Source organism: Ahaetulla prasina, chromosome 3, assembly GCF_028640845.1.
Source record: "Ahaetulla prasina isolate Xishuangbanna chromosome 3, ASM2864084v1, whole genome shotgun sequence".
NCBI classification, from domain to species: Eukaryota; Metazoa; Chordata; class Lepidosauria; order Squamata; family Colubridae; genus Ahaetulla; species Ahaetulla prasina.
Window position 1 is genome coordinate 21,448,540 of NC_080541.1, and position 20,583 is coordinate 21,469,122.

Here is a 20,583-nt window from a genome sequence, read left to right on the forward strand (position 1 = left end):
AATGTCTTTTAGTTCTGCAGTTGTTATAATGTGAAACCAAGGCTGAATGATTGCTTCTATTAACTGGGTTTTATTGCTGGGTTTCTTCTGACTAACAAGTTTCTTTAGTCAGCTCCCTAGATTTTCAATTGGGTTATTGAAGGCCATTCCAGCAGTGGAATAGGATTATCTTGAAACTCCAAAAAAAAAAAAAAAAAAAAAAAAAAGGTGGTGTTATTAGCCATCAAACCTCAAAGATACACTTTTCCCAAAAGGTTTCCACAATTTTGGCCACTACTGTTCTAGATTACAAGCATCTTGCCACCCATTAAGTTCAAACAATTAGCCCAGGGAATGTGATTTATGACAGGGTCAGACATGTAGCCAAGAAAGGAGAAACTGCTAAGAAAGAAACGTTGCACGCTTCCCAAGTGACAATATTTTAATGAGGCAATGTTGTTTGAAGCAAAAAAAAAAATTCCACAGGAACTGAACTGGGTTATCTAGAAATCAAATGATAGACAGACGGGATTTGGGAATCAAAGCGTCTGACCCTTCCACCCTCCCCCGAAAGAGAGAAGATACATGTTACATTAAAGCATCAGAAGGCCAGTCTGGTGATTTTTGGAGCGGCTCATTCAACTGAGCTTTCGCACAAAAGCATTGCTATTCTGAGGACAATTCTTGTGACACACACAGCTAATAATGGACATCACCGGATGTTGGATGGTGTTGCCTTGAGGGCAACGGAATTCCACCTGGATTGTTTTTGTCGTGTGTGGCGTGCAGCACCGTCCATCGTTGCAGATGCCACAGTAACGGGGTTTATACACCTGGATGCTCGTGCAGTTCTGGTACTCCAGATGGACAGCTGTGGGAGACTTTATAGTTCGGAGGCATTTTTTCCCCTTCTAGAAGGAACAGAACATTAATTAGGTGGACATTACATTCAATTTGATGCAACATAGCCGTGATACATTAAGATGGAATGGGTATCATTTCTCTACCATCACTCTGCTAAACAAATAATTCCCTCAACACTGTCAAACTATTTACTAAGTCTGCACTACCATTAATCTTCTCATCGTTCCCATCACCCATCTCCTCCCACTTATGACTGTATGACTGTAACTTTGTTGCTGGTATCCTTATGATTTATATTGATATTGTTTCCTGGTTGCTAATTTGTAGCCTATGACTATCATTAAGTGTTGTAAGTGTTGTGCCTTGATGAAGGTATCTTGTCTTTTAGGTACACTGAGAGCATATGCACCAAGACAAATTCCTTGTGTGTCCAATCACACTTGGCCAACAAAATATTCTATTCTATTCTATTCTATTCTATTCTATTCTATTCTATTCTATTCTATTCTATTCTATTCTATTCTATTCTATTCTTAATCTTCTCATCATTCCCATCTCCTTCCACTTATGGCTGTATGACTAACTTTGTTGCCTGTATCCTTACGATTTATATTGATATTGTTTCCTGATTGCTTATTTGTACCCTGTGACTATCATTAAGTCTTGTACCTTAGGATTCTTGATGAACGTATCTTCTCTTTTATGTACACTGAGAGCGTATGCACCAAAGACAAATTCCTTGTGTGTCCAATCACACTTGGCCAATAAAAAATTCTATTCTATTCTATTCTATTCTATTCTATTCTATTCTATTCTATTCTATTCTATTCTATTCTATTCTATTCTATTCTATTCTATTCTATTCTATTCTATTCTATTTATATTGATTTATATTGATATTGTTTCCTGATTGCTTATTTGTACCCTGTGACTATCATTAAGTCTTGTACCTTAGGATTCTTGATGAAGGTATCTTCTCTTTTATGTACACTGAGAGCGTATGCACCAAAGACAAATTCCTTGTGTGTCCAATCACACTTGATTGGTTGAAATAACTGAAATAAGGAACTTAATAACCCCATCTCAACCTTTACCTCTACCTCCAAACCAAAGTTCTACGTGCTCTTCTCTCCAAAATTAATACAGATCGATCAGCACCATCACTTGAACCATCACTGGTTCAAGTGATGGCACTGTAAGCCATACCTTATCAGGTGGTGGACTCTTTTCGCAGGGCCGCACTTCACATAGCCTCATCTCTTTCACCATCTCACACATGGGGTTCTTGTTGGTGACTCTGGTGGAGGCTCCCATGCCACAGCTGGTGGAACATGCGCTCCATTCCGTTGTCTGCTCAATGCAGTTAGAACTGGAGTCAGAACCTTCAGCCCCCAAGGTAGCTTCCTGCCTGAATCCTGAAGGCAAAGTTGCCACAATGAACTGCTCAGTTGCCCACACTTTCTCACATAGTAAAAGATTAAGATGTTAACTCCAAACTGGAAAGGATATACCGTATTTTTCGGAGTATAAGACACACCTTAGTTTTTGGGGAGGAAAATAAGAAAAAAGCTGATTGGCAGATGGATCGGCCTCCCGGAATATCCCCAATCAGCTGTTCCCAGAGGTGAATTTTAACAACAGGTTCCTTGGTTGTGAGCTCTGTGCCTTGCTTTTTTTTCTGCATCTGAAACTTCTGAAACTCCATTTCAGAAAAAACTTTTTTTTCTGCCTCTGAAAGCCTCCAAAAGGAGATTCAGAAAAAAAGCCTCTGAAGCTCTGTTTGGGGCTTTTTTTCTGAAGCTCTGTTTGGGGGCTTCTTTTCTGAAGCTTTGTTTCTGATGCTTTTTTCAGCCTCCGTTTGAGAAACTGGGCAGGGCTACATTTGGAGTATAAGATGCACCTGATTATCAGCCTTTTTTTGGGGGAAAAAAGGTGCATCTTATACTCCAAAAAATACAGTAGTTGGCTATCAGTGCATGGCTCAATCACGTCCTGCAGGCTACAAAATACTTTTATCACCCTGTAATCCCTTTGCTTAGGGTGGAGTTGGAGCTCTAAATGGAGCTGAGCGTTTACAGGCCGGATGCCCTTCCTGATCCCTATGCGGAGTTCACAGCAGATATTTTCTCTTTGTGCCCTAATAGAGAAACATCTGTCGCTGCCTAGCATTGAATTTTCAACCTTCCTAGTGGAGGCTACTAAAGATTATAACTTTTGCAAAAAAAATCTAAACAAATTCAGCCATAAGGGCCACACCAGGAAACATATTATACAGGTCCTGCTGCACATTAATTGCATTGTAGTTTCAATTCATTTCTGTGTCTAATTTAAGTTGCTTGTTGTGGTCCGTCAGCAGCCTATGGTGCTGGTGGTGGAATCGGATCGTGATGAGGCGGAGGCAAGGCCAGGGCCATCGAGAAATGAGGTGTGGACTCCAGATCCTCCAGGGCCTGAGAGTAGTGAGAGTGAGGTGTGGACTCCAGAGCCTCCAGAGGCCGAGAGTAGCAAGGAGGAGGAGGGACTGGGAGAGCCTGTCCCTAATGCCTGAATGAGAAGAGCTGCCAAGAGGCAGGAGCATCTGAGAGGTCACCTTGTGGGTAGGGCCAAGAGATAATTGGCCCCTCCCATAAGGTTTAAAAGGAGACCGGCATCGGTGTCTCAGTTTGCCGGAAAACAACGTTGGAGCTGCGCTCATCCCATTCTCTGCTCTGGATGTTTCTCCGAGAAGACCTTGGCAGTTCTCCATTCTCTGCTCGAGACGCTTATCTGCAAAGGACTTTGGCAATTATCTAAATTGGACCAGGTTGGAAATAATGACAGACTGTTTTGTGTGAGAATCCTTTGCTTTCTTCTGAGTTTCACGACGCTGGGAATGGGTCAATTCCCAGCTGCTTGAATAAAGTTTATTTTCATTAAGGACTGCGTTTGTTGCTACCTGCTTGAGTCTGGGTCACAACATTGCTGTTGTTTCTAAAATTCTAGGACTGTGATGGTGAACCTATGGCACGCATGCCAGAGGTGGCACGCAGAGCCCTCCCTGTGGGCACACACGCCGTCACCTGCTGGTCTTCTGGTTTCTGGTGCATGCATGCACACCAGCCAGTTGGTCTTCATGTGCACCGGAGCACCGGAAACCCGAAGACCAGCTGGCTGGTGCGTTGGTCTTTGGGTTTCCGACGCTCTGGCACGTGTGTGCACACATGTTCCGGTTTGGACACTCGGTGCCAAAAAGGTTTGCCATCACTGTTCTAGGATATCTGAAATGCCATCTTCTTCCAACATGGCCCAATCTATAACTACTACGTACAGGTGCTCCTTGGCTTAAGACCACAGTTGGGAATAGAACTTCCATCACTAAGCAATGTGGTCGTTAAGTGCTCACTGCTGTGACCTTTTTGCCATGGTTGTTAAGCAAATCATGCAGTTTGTTATGCAAACCCAGCTTCCCCCATTGAGTTTGTCAGAAGCTCCCATGGAAGTTTGCAAACGGCGATCATGGGGTTCCAGGATGCTACAACTGTCCTGATTACATGCTGGTTGCCAGTGCCCAGATTTGAGTGCATGGATGCTGCAACCATTGTAACTCTGGTGGCTCAGGCTGGTAAGACAGTCTGTTATAAACACAGCTGCTTGCAATCACTGCAGGTTCAAGTCCCACCAGGCCCAAGGTTGACTCAGCCTTCCATCCTTTATAAGGTAGGTAAAATGAGGACCCAGATTGTTGGGGGCAATAAGTTGACTTTGTATATAATATACAAATGGATGAAGACTATTGCTAACATAGTGTAAACCGCCCTGAGTCTTCGGAGAAGGGCGGGATATAAATGCAAATAAAAAAAAAACTGTGAAGACCCATCATAAGTCACTTTTTCAGTGGTGTCGTAACTTCAAACAGTCGCTAAACAAATGGTTATCAGTGGAGGACTACCTAATAAGTCACCATCAAAAGACTTTAGGTGGATGAAGATGATAAAATAAAAATTTACTGCAGAGAATAACCTAAGTAGGGAAATAGAAACATTGCATTTAGTTTCCAGATGTTATGTTATTCCTCCTCTGAATGTTTATTGATGTAAGGGTTGACAACTAATTTCTCTTTCTCAAGGTATTTATTGTCTTCTTTTCTGTATACCACATTGATTTAATATTTGTTTAGTATGCTGCCTTGGGTAGCTTACGATCAAGAGGAAGTCTATAAATATTTCCATATGAGTAAACTGTAATTTAAAAAAAAAGATTTTCAAAAAACTACCTATTTTGTAATATAGCAAGGATCACCTTGAGGTCCCAAATCTATACTCAAGACAGATTTATATTCAATCTAATATAGACATTGAGGTTTGAAGGGCTGCATTTCTCTAATAGGCTAAACTTAATTTTATATAAAGATAGTTCTTGACTTATGACCACAACGGATTTTTGTGAATCATTGCAATTGTTAAGTTAGTAACACAGTTGTTAAGTGTATCTCGCTTCCCCATTGACTTTGCTCGTCAGAAGGTCACAAAAGGGGATAGCATGACCTTGGGACACAGCAACCGTCATAACTATGAGTCAATTGCTAAATATCTGAACCTTGACCATGGAGGATGCTGCCACAGTCATAAGTGTGAAAAATGGTCATAAGTCACTTTTTTTAGTGCCGTGGTAACTTCTAATGGTTACTAAATTAACTGTTGTAAGCCAAGGACTACCTGTATATGGTAACATTAGCTACTTACAAAATTTCATAGCAATTTATAATTAATACCCGAAATTAAAGGAAAAAAAATCAAAAATAATAACAGCACACATGAAAACATCACGTCAAATATATATACAGGACCAAATAAACAATAATCTAACAAAATAAAAGCAGCAATTAAAATTCATAGCAGTATTGTTATTCTACGTTTCGGGAGAATAAACATGACTTCGTCTTAAGAAAGGCCTTATGTGGTAGAATCCAACAGCTAGACTGCTCCTCGTCACTGTTTTCTTAGCTAGGAAAATAAATATTTTCAGATTTTAGGGCTATGACTGGACCTTCAAAAATCTAAGCGCTGTTCTCAGAGCCCCTTCAATATCAACCACTAAAGTGCAATTTTTCATGACAGAGAAAGGAGAAATTTGGGGGGAGCAACCACACTGAATGTAACTCAATTCTCAATTACATTTCAATCCAATGATCAACACCCCTCCCCTCCTTATTGTTCAACTGTGGCCCAGGGCTCGTCTCTCCAGGAGCTACAGATTCACTATGTTGGTTTTCAAGTTTCTCCACACAATCTTAAGAATTAAAAGCTTCGAGGCATCAATTTTCATGTTCCATAAATATCTTCTGTTGGTTCATTGTAGTTGTCAAAAGATACCCAGGATCCTTAAGATCAGCTTTACTCAGTGGGGTTCTCTAGAATTCTAAACTTCTACAAGAGGTTGCGAGAGAGAACTTCTACAATCATAATCCGTGAGAGATTATGATTGGGGATAAAAAAAACAACCTTTGTAAACTTTGCCTGCTGAAATGGTGGGAATTTTTATGCATGATGACTCAAGTTGCCAGCCTGCTGTTTTGCTGTTGCTGTAAACATTGTAAAACATGGGTAGTCAACCTTTTTATACCTACCGCCCACTTTTGTATCTCTGTTAGTAGTAACATTTTCTAACCACCCACCGGTTCCACAGTAATGCACCGTGTATTGTCGTCCGTGCATGCCTCTTGTGCATCGTGGATTGGGTTGGGGGGGCACTGGTTACCAGCTCTGCTTGTCTGGGTGGTGTGGGGGGAGATGCGCAAGCTATTCTGGGATGAGGCTCTTTTGTTTGCGGTCGCACTATAGCGCCATTTAGTTTCACTTACGTAACGTGAACTAAACTTATGTGCGGGCGATACAAATAGTATATTTTCAGAAATTTAAATTGTCATGGGGAATTTTATGAAAACCTAATGAAAATGTTTTTAAATAATGCTATGAAATTTTTTTAAAAAGTCAATTAAATTAAAAAAAAGGAAAGTGCTTCAGTATGGGACAAAACCCCTACCGCCCACCATGAAAGCTGGAACGCCCACTAGTGGGCGGTAGGGACCAGGTTGACTACCACTGTTGTAAAACATGGATTGTGCCGGCTTAAAGAGAATCATATGGTGGAGCTTGTATGCAATTTCCCCCCCAAAAAATTTTTTATGCAGGGGTTCATTGGTGGTCACAGTAATTGAAAACACCATATAGGATATTCACGGTATGAAATTAATGAAATCTCCCTCCCTGTTCTGTTTCCCTTCCCCCAATACTCCCAGCAAAGAGTCCGTCAGAGGCCTTCCTTTTTTTTCCCCTTTTATTTACATAGATACATGTCCTGGCCACGTCTACCCACGGGCCTGCCAAGTTTCTGGAGATAACGAGGAAATTATAGATAAGGCCAGAATTACTCACGAATATATTCTTTCCTCCATTGAAATAGTTAGCTCGCCAATTCATTAGCTCGCGCCAACTCATTACTTTGTCCAAGACAAAAACCAGGAAGTCCCGCCCCCTATTTATAGTCTCTGCAGATGCCACTGCATGACAATTATGACTTGGCTTTGTCCCAACTCTTCCGCTGCTGCGCACGGCGATTACGTCTACGTGACCTTGCATCGCTCCAAAACTGTCCTTGGGGCGTTGCCAAACCAGAAGGAGGCTCCATGGAATCAGGCTGTGCCGGCCCCTCCCCATCCCTTTGAGTGGGTGCCAGGGAGGGAAAGGGCTCAAGAGAAGCAGGGCTGGCCAGGTCTTCTCCCTCACTTTCTGAATCATCCGAGTCCAGGAGTCCGGGTCCAGGAACCTGGGTCACAACACTATCCCTCACCGCAGGGCCCTTCCCCCGGGGCTGACGATCGGGATGCGGTCGAGCTGGGTTCTGCTCATGGAAGGCCTGCACCAGGTCAGGGGCATGACCGTCGGAGGCATCTACCCAGGAGAAATCAGTCCCGTATCCCTTCCACGCGATCAAATATTGGAAACGACCCTTCAGCCAGCGGGAGTCTCGTACGCTGTGGACTTCGTATTCCTCCGATCCGTCCTCGGCGACAGTGACGGGTGCTGTTGGGCACCGAAGGGGACTCGGTGTGGCCTCAGGAACCAGAAGGGACCGGTGAAAAACGGGGTGGATCCGCATGGATCGTGGCAGGGTCAGTCGGTAGGCTACCGGGTTGATGACTGCCTCGACAGGAACGGGCCGATGAATCGGTGGTCCAACTTCTTTACCGGGCGGTCGGACGGGAGGTGTTTGGTGAGAGCCACACCGGTCTCCAACTGCCAGCGGGGCGTTGCCCGTCGGGAGCGGTCGGCGGACGTTTGTAATCCTCCTTTGCCCGATTCAGCTGCTGGCGTACCAACTGTTGGACCGCATGCAATTCCGTCAGGAAGGTCTGCGTTCGGGAACAGGAGAGTCCGGTGGTGCCAGAGGAAGAGCGCGGATGGTACCCCACATTGGCAAAGAACGGGTCATCTGAGTAGAGGTGTGCTGAGAGTTGTTAAAAGCAAACTCCGCTAGGGACAGGTAGTCGGCCCAGTTGTCCTGTTGCTGGTTGATGAAGCAACGGAGATACTGTTCCAGTATACCGATGACCTTCTCTGTACCCCCGTCGGTCTCCGGATGGTGCGATGACGACAGACATACCTGCACCTCCAACGCGGCCATCAGGCTCTTCCAGAAGCGGGCTGTGAACTGAACTCAGCGGTCCGAAACCACCCTGTCCGGTAGACCATGGAGGCGGAAGATGTGCTGCAGAAAGAGACGGGCGTTTTGCGGCTGTGGGCAGTCCGCGGCATGGGATGAAGTGTGCCATCTTGGTGAGCATGTCCACCACCACCAGCACCGTGGTGAACCCAGAGGACGGCGGCAGGTCTGTCAGGAAATCCATAGAGATCGCCCCCCAGGGTCTGTCGGGTGTCGGCAAGGGTTGGAGGAGCCCGGCAGGGGCCCCCGTGGCGGTCTTGGCTTGCCGGCACGGTACGCAGGATGTCACGTAGGCATGTATATCATGCCGCACTCGGGGCCACCAAAAGGTCCGTGTCACCAGGTGGAGGTCTTGAAGAACCCAAAATGTCCTGCTGCAGGGTTGTCGTGGCACTGGGTCATGACGAGGGCTCGGAGTGGTCCTGTGGGTACATATAATCGCCCAAACTTGAGTAAGTCCTCCTCCAAGGCCCAACGAGACGTGGGGCCCACCTTCGCTCTCCTTTGCTGCGACCAGGCGTCCTGGCGCTGCGCCTCTCGCACCTGGGCCCGCAAGTCCACTGGCTCCCGTGCTGCGGCCAAGGCTTCTGCCGGCAGCACTGTCCGTGGAGGAAGGGGGCCCTTGGCGCAGAGGTACTCTGGCTTGGGACAGGGCATCCGCCCTCCGGTTGTGACCGCTGGGAATGTAGGTCACGCGGAAGTTGAACCGGGCAAAACAACGACCACGGATCTGCCGCTGGTTCAACTTCCGAGCTGTGGTGAGGTGCTCGAGATTCCGATGGTCCGTTCGGACCTCCACCTGATGTCGGGCCCTCCAGATGGTGTCGCCAAGCCTCGAATGCAGCCTTGATAGCCAGCAACTCTTTTCCCAGATAGTGTAGTTGCGCTCGGAAGGTTGAGTTTCCGGGAGTAGTAAGCGCAGGAAAAGTGTGCCACCATTCGTCGGAGCCTGTAGCAGCACCGCTCCCAGAGCCACATTGGACGCGTCTGTTTCCACCACAAAAGGCGGGCGGGTCGGGATGCCTCAGGACGGGTTCCGTGACGAAGGCTTTCTTGAGGGCTGTGAATGCTTCTTGCTGCGGGGGACCCCACCGGAATGCAACCTTCTTCCTGAGGAGCTGGGTAAGTGGAGCTGTCAGTGTGGCGAAGCCGGGATGAAGGTCCGTAGTAGTTGGCGAAGCCCAGTAGGCGCTGAACATCCTTCACCCGACGAGGGCTTCCCAGCTACACAAAGCTTCTACTTTACATGGGTCCATGGCTATGCCCTCGGGCGAGATGATATGCCGAGGAATTCTATGGAAGTCCGGAAGAAGACGCATTTCTCAGCCGCATTGAGTTGTTGCTCCATAGCGTTGCAGAACCAGACTGGCGTGTCGAAGGTGGCTTTCCCTGGACCGGGAGTAAATCAGGATGTCGTCGAGGTAGATAACCACGAACCGATCCAACATGTCTCGAACACGCTGCTCATGAAGTGCTGAAAAGCGGCGGGAGCATTGGTCAACCCAAATGGCATGACAGTGTATTCGTAGTGTCCGTATCGGGTGCGAATGCCGTCTTCCATTTCTCCTTCGTATCCGCACCAGGTTGTAGGCCCCGGAGATCGAGCTTGGTGAAGATCGTGGCCTCCGCAACCTTTCCAGTAGCTCCGGGATGAGCGGCAGGGGTAGCGATTCCGCACCGTAATGGCGTTTAGCCGGCGGTAATCACAGCATAGGCGCAAGTCCCTGTCTTCTTCTTCACAAAGAGGACCGGGGCCGAGAGGGACTTTGAAGGCGGATGAACCCTCGGGCCAGGTTTTTGTCCAGGAAGTCCCTGAGGCGGCCAACTCGGGCTCCGACATGGAATACAGGCGTCCCACAGGCAGTGGTGCGTTGGGCAGAAGGTCCACGGGCAATCGTAGGGCCGATGCGGGTAGTCGGTCCGCCTCCTTCTCGCTGAACACGTCGGCGAAGTCCGTCAGCTCAGGAGGCAAGGTGATGGCAGCGGTGGGGCGTTCTGGCGGCACAGGTGTGGCGGATGTGATCGACGCACTGCAGACTCGGGAAAGAGATGGCGTTCGCGACCAGGCCACCTGAGGATCGTGGGTCCGAAGCCAGGCCATCCCAAGGACCAAGGAAAATGAAGGTCCGCCGTGACATAAAACTGGATCGCCTCCTCATGGTCCCCAATAGCCAGGCGCAAAGGCTGGGTGGCAAATTTAATGGGGCCGGACACCAGTTCTCGCCCATCAATTGTCTCTACCGCATCGGAGGGTCCACCGGAACCACGGGGACCGCAAACTGGGTCACAAAGGCCTGGTCCATAAAGTTTGTTGTGGCCCCTGAGTCCACCAGCGCATGCGCCTGGAGCCCGTCCGACTGGTTCCCCAACCATATCCGTGTGTCCAGAATCAGATGCCGAGGGGGCCCAGAGTCTACTTCCGCAGCGTCCAGTGGGGGCTTAGTACGTGCCCGACCTAGGGTTTCCCCGAGGTCGGGCCTGCTCCGTTTCCCGATTGGTCACGCTGTGATTCGGGGACCGGCGTGCGTGCCCCACTTCGCTTTCTGGGGCAAGAAGCGGCGAAGTGGCCGGGCTCCCCACAGTACAGGCACAATCCCCCTTGGCGCCTCCGGTTCCGCTCCTGGGCTGTCAGGCGAGGTCTGGGCGCTCCCCACTCCATGGGCTCTCCCCCAGCGGTTCCAAAACGTGGGGCGACCCTGGGTGCTGGGGGTGCAGGAAGTGGGGGTGCAGATGTCGACGGAGGGTCCCGGGGGGTGCGACGGGACGGTCGCCGTTGCAGACGGGCATCGAGGCGGAGACAAAGGGGCACCAAGTTGTCGAGGGTCCGCGGCGCCTCCACGCGGGCCAGCTCGTCTTGCAATTCCTCTGAGAGTCCCTCCTGGAACGCTGGCCCACCAGCGCTGCATCATTCCAGTCAGAGTCCTGGCACAAAAGACGAAATTCGCGATGTACTCCTGCAGGGGCGTTTCCCTTGACGGAGTTCCTTAAGGCGCCTGGTTGCCGTCAGCATTCGAACGGGTCCTCATACATGGTGCGAGGTGCTGCCAAAACGCTGTTGGTCCGCCAGCAGGGGCTGTCCTGGAGCAAGAGGCGTGGCCCATCGAGCAGCCGAGCCGGAAAGAAGGTTAATCACGAAGGCCACCTTAGCCCGGTCGTCTGGGAAATCCTCTGGCCTCATAGCCATGTAGAGCTGGCACTGTCCCAAGAAGGTCGGGAACATCTCAGGCTGCCCAGAAAACTTATCCGCACGGTTATCGGGCACTTGCGGCGAGGAGGAGGTGGGAGGATGGGGGCTGCAGGCACATTCCTGGCAGCAAGTTGGCCTGCCAAGTGAGCCACTTGCTGCTGGAGCTGTTGATTAGCTGCTTGTAGCTGCTCTAACTGCTGCTGTACCTGCTGCTGATCCATCTTTGGTGGAAGATGTTTTAGTCAGGTCTTGGACAAAATGTTCTGTTTCCTTCCCCAATACTCCCAGCAAAGAGTCCGTCAGAGGCCTTCCTTTTTTCCTTTTATTTACATAGATACATGTCCTGGCCACGTCTACCCACGGGCCTGCCAAGTTTCTGGAGATAACGAGGAAATTATAGATAAGGCCAGAATTACTCACGAATATATTCTTCCTCCATTGAAATAGTTAGCTCGCCAATTCATTAGCTCGCCAACTCATTACTTTGTCCAAGACAAAAAACCAGGAAGTCCCGCCTCCTATTTATAGTCTCTGCAGATGTCACTGCATGACAATTATGACTTGGCTTTGTCCCAACTCTTCCGCTGCTGCGCACGGCGATTACGTCTACGTGACCTTGCATCGCTCCAAAACTGTTCTTGGGGCGTTGCCAAATCAGAAGGAGGCTCCATGGAATCAGGCTGTGCCGGCCCCTCCCCATCCCTTTGAGTGGGTGCCAGGGAGGGAAAGGGCTCAAGAGAAGCAGGGCTGGCCAGGTCTTCTCCCTCACTTTCTGAATCATCCGAGTCCAGGAGTCCGGGTCCAGGAACCTGGGTCACAACACTCCCTATGAATTGCATACATGAGGACATGACATAATATCTCTTTTCCTTGAGAGCTTAATGGAAGGCGGGCAGCGTATAATATTCTGACAGTGCAACTGACACAGTGCAATTGACACAATGCCTCCCATAGTTATAAATTACCTTTGTGGTTGAGTACCTTGATGTTATTCAATGTTTTATACCAGTAAAAGAGAATACATGGAGGTAATTTATACAAGCTAATTCACAAAAATGGCCCTGAATGTTATGTGAAGGTAATTATTAGCCATGAACTGTCCTGCGTTAAATACGGGTAGTCCTTGACTTACAACAATTCATTTAGTGACCGTTCGAAGTGACGACACTGAAAAAAGTGACTTATGATCATTTTTCACACTTATGACCTTTGCAGCAGGGGTCACATGATATACATTTGGATGCTTGACCACTGACTCACATTTATGACTTGTTGCAGTGCCATGGGATCCCCCTTTGCGACCTTCTGACAAGCAAAATCAATGCGGAAACAAGGTTCATTTAACAACCGTATTACTAATTCAACAACTGCAGTGCTTCACTTAACAAACGTGGTGAGAAAAGTCATAAAGTGGGGCAAAACTCAAGAAACTTTTCACTCACAACTTTGGGCTCAGTTGTGGTCATAAGTTGAGGACTACCGGCATTTTTGGCTCAGGGTTGAAATGATGGGTCCTTGGTGCTCTCTGAGTTTAGAACCTTCGTTTATTTTCTGTTTCTGGCCTTCGGCTGTTATAAAATTGGAATGTATCTTCATGTGTACCATATCTGACTGTTTTGTATCGATAGCCATAGAGCAATTTCATTAAATGCTTATTTTTTTAAGGTGTCTTTTGAGTCAGTCTTGACCTCCTGTGATTTTTTTTTTTTTTACATTTATATCCCGCCCTTCTCCGAAGACTCAGGGCGGCTTACAGTGTGTAAGGCAATAGTCTCATTCTATTTGTATATTTACAAAGTCAACTTATTGCCCCCCCAACAATCTGGCTCCTCATTTTACCTACCTTATAAAGGATGGAAGGCTGAGTCAACCTTGGACCTGGTGGGACTAGAACCTGCAGTAATTGCAGGCAGCTGTGTTTTAATAACAGGCTTCTTACAGCCTGAGCCACACCGCGGTGATTGACTGAGCTGTAGTTTCCTTAGGGAAATTTCAGAAGTGGTTTGCCATTATCTTATTTCTAGGGCTGAGTGGGAGGGACTGGCCCAAAAAACCATCCATGCTGAAGGAGACATGGTCTCTCAGTTTTTAGCCTAGTCCCCTAACCTCTATACGAAACTGCCTCTAATGTCATTCCTTATTACAGGACATTGGAGGGGAGAAAAAAGCTTTTAAGTTAAGGCTTTCCCACAAAACTAGATTTCACATGAACCTTATGCTATGAGATCGAAACTGGAAGTTTTATGACTGGCAGAATCTGGTGGCACGGAACCAAAAATGAATCGTGGTCTTGGATGACTAATCCCGCATGGCTTTTAAGCATTCTATTTAACCTTAGGGCCATCTTAAGAACGGGACGTTTGATTTAAGGTTGTTTTGCCATGCTGAGAAAGAAGCCAACATAAGCAAGATTTCTTCAGTCTGCCATACCATGCATAGTGACTTTTCCAATACAGTCCAGACAGGCACAACCATTTTAAGGTTGAAGGCCTTACTTGGTCCTTGAATAATGTGCCAAGCAGTGTACTCTACAAAATAATTTAAGGCCAGGACAAAGAAATGTGAATCACCAGAAGAAAAAAAAAACACTTAATGTGATTGGGTATTAAATGCAAGTAACAGGGAACAAAGTCATTTTCAATTAACTTAAATACAGCTAGTCCTTGACTTATGACCACAACTGATCACAACGTTCCTAGTTGCTAAGCAAGACAGTTAAGTGAGTTTTGCCTTATTTTATTGCCACAGTTCTTAAGTGAATCACTGCAGTTGTTAAATTAGCACAGGTAGTCCTCGACTTACGACCAGAATTGAGGCCAACATTTCTGTTGCTATGCGGGACATTTTTTAAGTGGATTTTGCTCCATTTTACAACCTTTCTTGTCACATTTATTAAGTAAATTGCTGCAGTTGTTACTTTAGTAACAAGGACGTTAAGTGAATCTGGCATCCCCATTGACTTTGCTTGTCAAAAGGTCGCAAAAGGGAATCACGTGACCCCAGGCCACGGCAACCGTCATAAATGTGAATCACTTGCCAAGCGTCTGAATTTTGATCACATGACCATGGGGATTCTGCAATGGTCTTAGGTGTGAAAACTGGTCATAAGACATTTTTTTTTCCAGTAAAGTTATAAGTTTGAACAGTCACTAAACAAACTGTTGTTAATTGGAGGACTACCTGTCATACAGTTAAGTGAATTTGGTTTCCCCATTGACTCTGCTTGTCAGAAGGTCCCAAAAAGGGATCCCCTGAATCCAGGAAACTTTAAGTGACATAAATATAAGCCAATTGCCAAAAGTCTGAATTTTGATCAATGTACCCCGTCCCCCCGTGCATGCGCGTGTGACACCCCCCCCCCGCGCTTCCTCCGCTTTTGGCATGTGATAGTGCGATGGCAGGGTGGGTATGGTAGGCCCATTTTTCACCCTCCCCAGGCTCCAGAGGCTTTCTTGAAGCCTGGGGAAAGCCAAAAGAGCCTTCCCCACCCTCCTGGAGGCCCTCCAGAGGCCAGAAACAGCCTGTTTTCCAACTTCCGGTGGGCCTGGAAGGCTCCAAAATCAGTTGGCCAGCGCACACATGCATGCTGGATTGAGGTAGGGCAACGCTCGCGTGCCCATAGATATGGCTCCACGTGCCACCTATGGTTCGCCATCACGGTCCTAGGGCTTCCACATCCATTCTACTCTTTGATCTTAAAAAGTAAAATGGATGTGGAAGTCCTTGGACTGTGATGCAAGGAATTAAGCCAGGGGTGTCTAACTCCAGGCCCGTGGGCCGGATGTGGCCCGCAGGGTCCTTAAATCTGGCCTGCAGGGCCACCCTGGGAACAGCGAAAGACCGCCCCATGGTTCTGCTGCCAGCAAAAATGCGGCCCTCCTGAGCGCCGTTTTCACTGGCAAAGATTCACAGGAGGTCGTCCCAGCCAAAAACGGAGATTGAGAGCCCATTTTCACTGGCAGAGGCACCACAGGCCACCAAAGGTGCCCCTGACACGAGTGACGTCAAGTTGCCACGCCCACCCTGGCCACACCCACCCGGTTCTCTCTGAGGTCAAACACAACCCTGATGTGGCCCTCCATGAAATTGAGTTTGACACCCTGAATTAAGCTCTCCTCCTCTTAATTTCTTCTGTAAGAGATCCGAGTTCTGTAACACTACATGAAACAAAATCAAATGCACCGAGACAGAAAGGTATTTCTTATCTGCCATAAATTACCAAGAATTGTGTCCCTCCATGACTAGCACTGGTAAGTCACAACTGGTCTTGCAGAGTCGCAAGAGCATAGTAAATACTTCCGAAGTAGCTAAGACACTACTGTAAAGTCTTTACACCAGGGGTGAACTCCAGCAGGTTCTGGAGCAGGGGTCTCCAACCTTGGTCCCTTTAAGACTTGGACTAAGGTTGGAGACCCCTGTTCTGGAGAACCAGTAGCGGAAATTTTGAACAGTTCGGAGAACTGGCAAATATCACTTCTGGCTGGCCCCAGAGTGGGTTGGGAATAGAGATTTTGCAGTATCCTTCCCCCAGGTGTGGGGAGGAAATGGAGATTTTGTAGTATCCTTCCCCCAGGAGTGGGGAGGGAATGGAAGTTTTGCAGTATCCTTCCCTCAGGAGTGGGGTGGGAATGGAGATTTTGCACTATCCTTCCCCCAGGAGTAGGGTGGGAATGGGGATTTTGCAATATCCTGTCCCGAAGGGGTGGGGAGGGAATGGAGATGTTGCAGTATCCTTCCCCTGCCACACCCACCAAGCCACACCACGCCCACCAAGCCACGCCCACAGAACCAATAGTAAAAAAATGTGGATTTCTACCACTGCTTTACACACCTTCCATTGCAAAGTCTGAGGTGTCCTCCATTTTAAGATCACATGACCACTGTTCACAGCATTCCTTGGGAACTTCAACTTTCCTTGGGAAGGGGCATTCGGGACCAGGAAGCAACAAATCAACATTGCAGAGGGGCACACAGCTGATCTGTCCATCCCTGCAGGTACAGTGGTATTTACAATTGGGCTGGAAGGTCTCCCCGCTTCGATAAATAATCCCATCAAAAACACAGTTGTCTCCTTCAAGGTCTGGAGCAGAAGAAAAATAAATAAATCAAGCTATGTATGAATCTAGCTTGTTGGAATTCTCAGGTCATATCAATACCAAGAGCAGAGAAGAAAACCAGCATGAAAAAGATCTTAAATCTAGCAAAAAGATGGAGTTCAAGCTGATTTCATGCACATCCATACAGCATTCTCGGTACCAATGTAGGCATTACCTTCTTGATTTATGGAGAGTCTCAGTCATCCAGGTTATGGTTGTTCCAAAGGTGCTTTTTTTCAAGAGCCAACTGGACTTTCTGGTTTTTCGTTGAAAATGTTTCGCTTCTCATTTGAGAAGCTTCTTCAGCGCTCACGGAAGAATTTCTCCACCATCCAGTCAGAGCTGAAGAAACTTCTTGGATGAGAAACAAAACTTCTTCAAAGAAAAAACCAGAAAGTCCAGTTGCCTCTTGAAAAAGCACCTTTGGGATGCCTTCTTGATTGTTATTTGGATTCTCAATCTACCCCAGAATTCACTGACAGTCTCCCATCCAAAGAGTAACCAGACCTTACCCTACTTAGCTACTGTTCCCAGGCAAGCTTTTTTTAGTTGGTTTTTTTTTAATTTTGAGATAGATCAGAAGCCCCCAGCCTTTATTAGGTAAAAGAGAGCACAAACAACCATCCACCAAAACATAGATCAACCCTCTGTGGCTCAGGCTGCTAATGCAGTCTGTTATTAACAGCAGCTGCCTGCAATTACTGCAGGTTCTAGTCCCACCAGGCCCAAGGTTGACTCAGCCTTCCATCCTTTATAAGGTAGGTAAAATGAGGACCCAGATTGTTGGGGGCAATAAGTTGACTTTGTATATAAATATACAAATAGGATGAAGACTATTGCTAACATAGTGTAAGCCGCCCTGAGTCTTCGGAGAAGGGCAAGATATAAATGCAAATTAAAAAAAAATACCCAAGTTAAAATAATGGCTACATTCAACGACAGTACTGAATTAACTCACATTCATAGCCAAACCAAAATGTGGCTTAATTCAAAGTCAAATATACTTTTCCCTCCTTATGTTACATTAAAAATTAAAATGGGGAGAGGGTACACAACTGAGAATTTCAGTTCAGGCCAGGAATTGCAAATCGTCTATCCTTCTTACAAGTCTTTCAAGCAGCAGTTAGCTGCTATGGCAGCGTTTCTCACCTTGGCAACTCTCAGATTCCTGGACTTCAATTCCCAGAATTCTTTAAAGCTGACTGGGGAATTCTGGGAGTTGGAGTTCAAACCCTTTAAAAGCTGCCAAGCTTGAGACACACTGGGGAAAAACAGGGCACATTTTTTGTCTTTAAAGAATGGGGATCATGGGCAGCATAAGGAGTGGGGATCAAGGGAAGTTCCAGAGTGCTTCCTTGGGAAATCTTGTGGATCTCAGAATCTTCTTCTCCCAAACTGAGCCCTTTCCTTCTATTTCTATTTCTTTTTTCAATCTTCCCATTTCCATTTCCAATTTCCATTTCTATCTCTATTTCCATTTCTTCTTTCTATTTCTCAAGTCACAACCCACCTATGAAAGTGAGCCACCCATTAGGAAGATCCTGCAGAACAGGGGTTTTTAACCTTGGCCGCTTGAAGCTTGGCAGACTTCAACTCCCAGAATTCCCCAGCCAGCATCTATGGAAGTGAACCACCCATCAGGAAGATCCCTCATAACAGGGTTCTCCAACCTTGGCCACTTGAAGCCTGACGGACTACAACTCCCAGAATTCCCCAGCCAGCATCTATGGAAGTGAACCACCCATCAGGAAGATCCCTCAGAACAGGGGTCTCCAACCTTGGCCACTTGAAGCCTGACGGACTACAACTCCCAGAATTCCCCAGCCAGCATCTATGGAAGTGAACCACCCATCAGGAAGATCCCTCATAACAGGGTCTCAACCTTGGCCACTTGAGCCTGACGGACTACAACTCCCAGAATTCCCCAGCCAGCAAAGCTGGCTAGGGAATTCTGGGAGTTGAAGTCCGTCAGGCTTCAAGTTGCCAAGGTTGGAGACCCCGCCTCAGAAGATTCCTCTCCCTCCGAGAGACAGCACCTCTCGGGCCCGGAGCGACAGGAAAGCCCCGTCCAAGAAGAGGCCGAAAGTGCCTGCGGGAGAGAGAGCGAACGAGCGAACACCATTTACCCATACAGACGCCCAAGCCGGCTTCCCTTCCAGCCCCGCGGTCGCAATACAAGCCGGCGCTCTCATCGCAGGGCGTCGCTTCGGAGCAGTTCTCCCCGCGTTGCCGTGCGCAAGTCAGACAGCAGGAACAACCGTCTAAGACGGGCGGCACGCCGGGCGCGCAGGAGGGCGGCTCGGCGGGGCACTCGCACGGCAGGCGGCACCGGCGCTCTGGGCTGCGATCCTGCAAAGAGCAAAAGAGCGAGAAAGCGGCGTCAGCGGAGCCACACACCCACCCCGTTTCCCGCAGCCGCGCCACTCCGACGCGCAAAGGCAAACCTCGGCCAGGATCCCCGGGGAGAGGAGGAGGAGGAGGAGGAGGATGCTCGTCGCTTGGGAGCCGGAGAGGCAGCCGTGCCGCAGCATAGGCAGCCGTTCCCGCCCCGCGTCTCCTTGCGCCTTCCCCATCGCGGTGGATGCGCCCTCGCTAAGCGTGCAAGCCCCACTCGGGAGCCCGTTTATACCCGGCGCCTCCACGATCCGCCCCCCGCCGGTTGGATGCGCGGCGGCCGCGGCGGAGCCAATGGCGGTCCGCGGTGTCGTGTTCAGCGCCGGCCCGAACAGGTGGCGTCGGGGAAAGTTGTTTCGAGGATCCACAGAGGCCTTCAAACTTGGCCGCTTTAAGAGGTGTGGACTTCAACTCCCAGAATTCTCCAGCCAGCTTTGCTGGCTGGAGAATTCTGGGAGTTGAAGTCCACACCTCTTAAAGCGGCCAAGTTTGAGGACCCCTGTAACCGAACAGAATCCAAGTAGTCCTCGACTTACAACGGTTCATTTTAGACCTCGACATAAACTGTTCATTTGACCAGCACTGACAAAAGTGACTTAGGACTGTGAAACGTATTTGAATATTAGTAGCTCGGCTTGGTGGTTGTTTTTAGTTGCGAAGTCATGTCCGACCCATTGCGACCCCATGGATAACATTCCTCCAGGCCTTCCTGTCCTCTACCATCCTGTGGAGTCCATTTAAGCCAGGGATGTCCAAACTTGGCCCCTTGATGAGTGGTGGACTTCAACTCCCAGAATTCCCCAGCCCACAATGTGCTCATATTTATAGCTCATGCTGGCTGGGGAATTCTGGGAGTTGAAGTCCACCATTCTTCAAGGCGCCATGTTTGGACACCCCTGATTTAAGCTCACGCCGACTGCTTCAGTAACGCCGTCCAGCCACCTGTCTTCCTCTTCTTCTTTTGCCCTCAATCGTTCTCAGCATTCGGCTCTTCTCCAGTGAGTCCTTCCTTCTCATTAGGTGGCCAAAGTATTTGAGTTTCATCTTCAGGATCTGGCCTTCTAAAGAGCAGTCAGGGTTGATCTCCTCTAGGACTGCCCGGTTTGATCACCTTGCAGTCCAAGGGACTTGCAGGAATCTTCTCCAGCACCAGAGTTCAAAGCAGTGGTGGGTTTCAAATTTTTTTACTACCGGTTCTGTGGGCGTGGCTTGGTGGGCGTGGCAGGAGAAGTATACTGCAAAATCCTCATTTCCTCCCAATCAGCTGGGATTCGAGAGGCAGAGAATAGGTGGGGGCGTGGCCAGTCAGAATTTTTACAACCGGTTCTCCGAACTACTCAAAATTTCCGCTACCGGTTCTCC

At 48.1% G+C, this 20,583-nt stretch overlaps 1 protein-coding gene across 2 annotated transcripts; it reads right to left on the reverse strand.

Moving 5' to 3' along the window:
* Positions 1 to 233: 233 nt before the first annotated feature.
* Positions 234 to 19,584, reverse strand: CCN3 (cellular communication network factor 3). 2 transcript variants are annotated; one of them, XM_058176441.1, is made up of 5 exons: positions 19,272 to 19,584; positions 18,954 to 19,176; positions 16,563 to 16,811; positions 2,050 to 2,258; positions 239 to 890 (listed from the first exon to the last, which is right to left on the reverse strand). In XM_058176441.1, exons 1-5 carry the CDS (start codon positions 19,398 to 19,400, stop codon positions 618 to 620), a joined length of 1,083 nt encoding a protein of 360 aa, XP_058032424.1. In that variant the 5' UTR covers positions 19,401 to 19,584; the 3' UTR covers positions 239 to 617. The 2 variants fall into 2 exon arrangements, with proteins under 2 accessions (XP_058032425.1, XP_058032424.1); XM_058176442.1 differs by lacking the exon at positions 16,563 to 16,811 and having other exon boundaries at positions 234 to 890.
* Between the last annotated feature and the right edge of the window lie 999 nt (positions 19,585 to 20,583).

What these genes read in the sequence shown, in the direction of transcription:
- CCN3 (XM_058176441.1), bottom strand. Translation starts at nt 19,400, where the DNA reads ATGGGGAAGGCGCAAGGAGACGCGGGGCGGGAACGGCTGCCTATGCTG. An exon ending in CCCCGGGGATCCTGGCCGAG is followed by an intron (nt 19,177 to 19,271) that starts GTTTGCCTTTGC and finishes TGCTCTTTGCAG; the next exon opens with GATCGCAGCCCAGAGCGCCG. An exon ending in CTCAGACTTTGCAATGGAAG is followed by an intron (nt 2,259 to 16,562) that starts GTGTGTAAAGCA and finishes CTTTGCCTTCAG; the next exon opens with GATTCAGGCAGGAAGCTACC.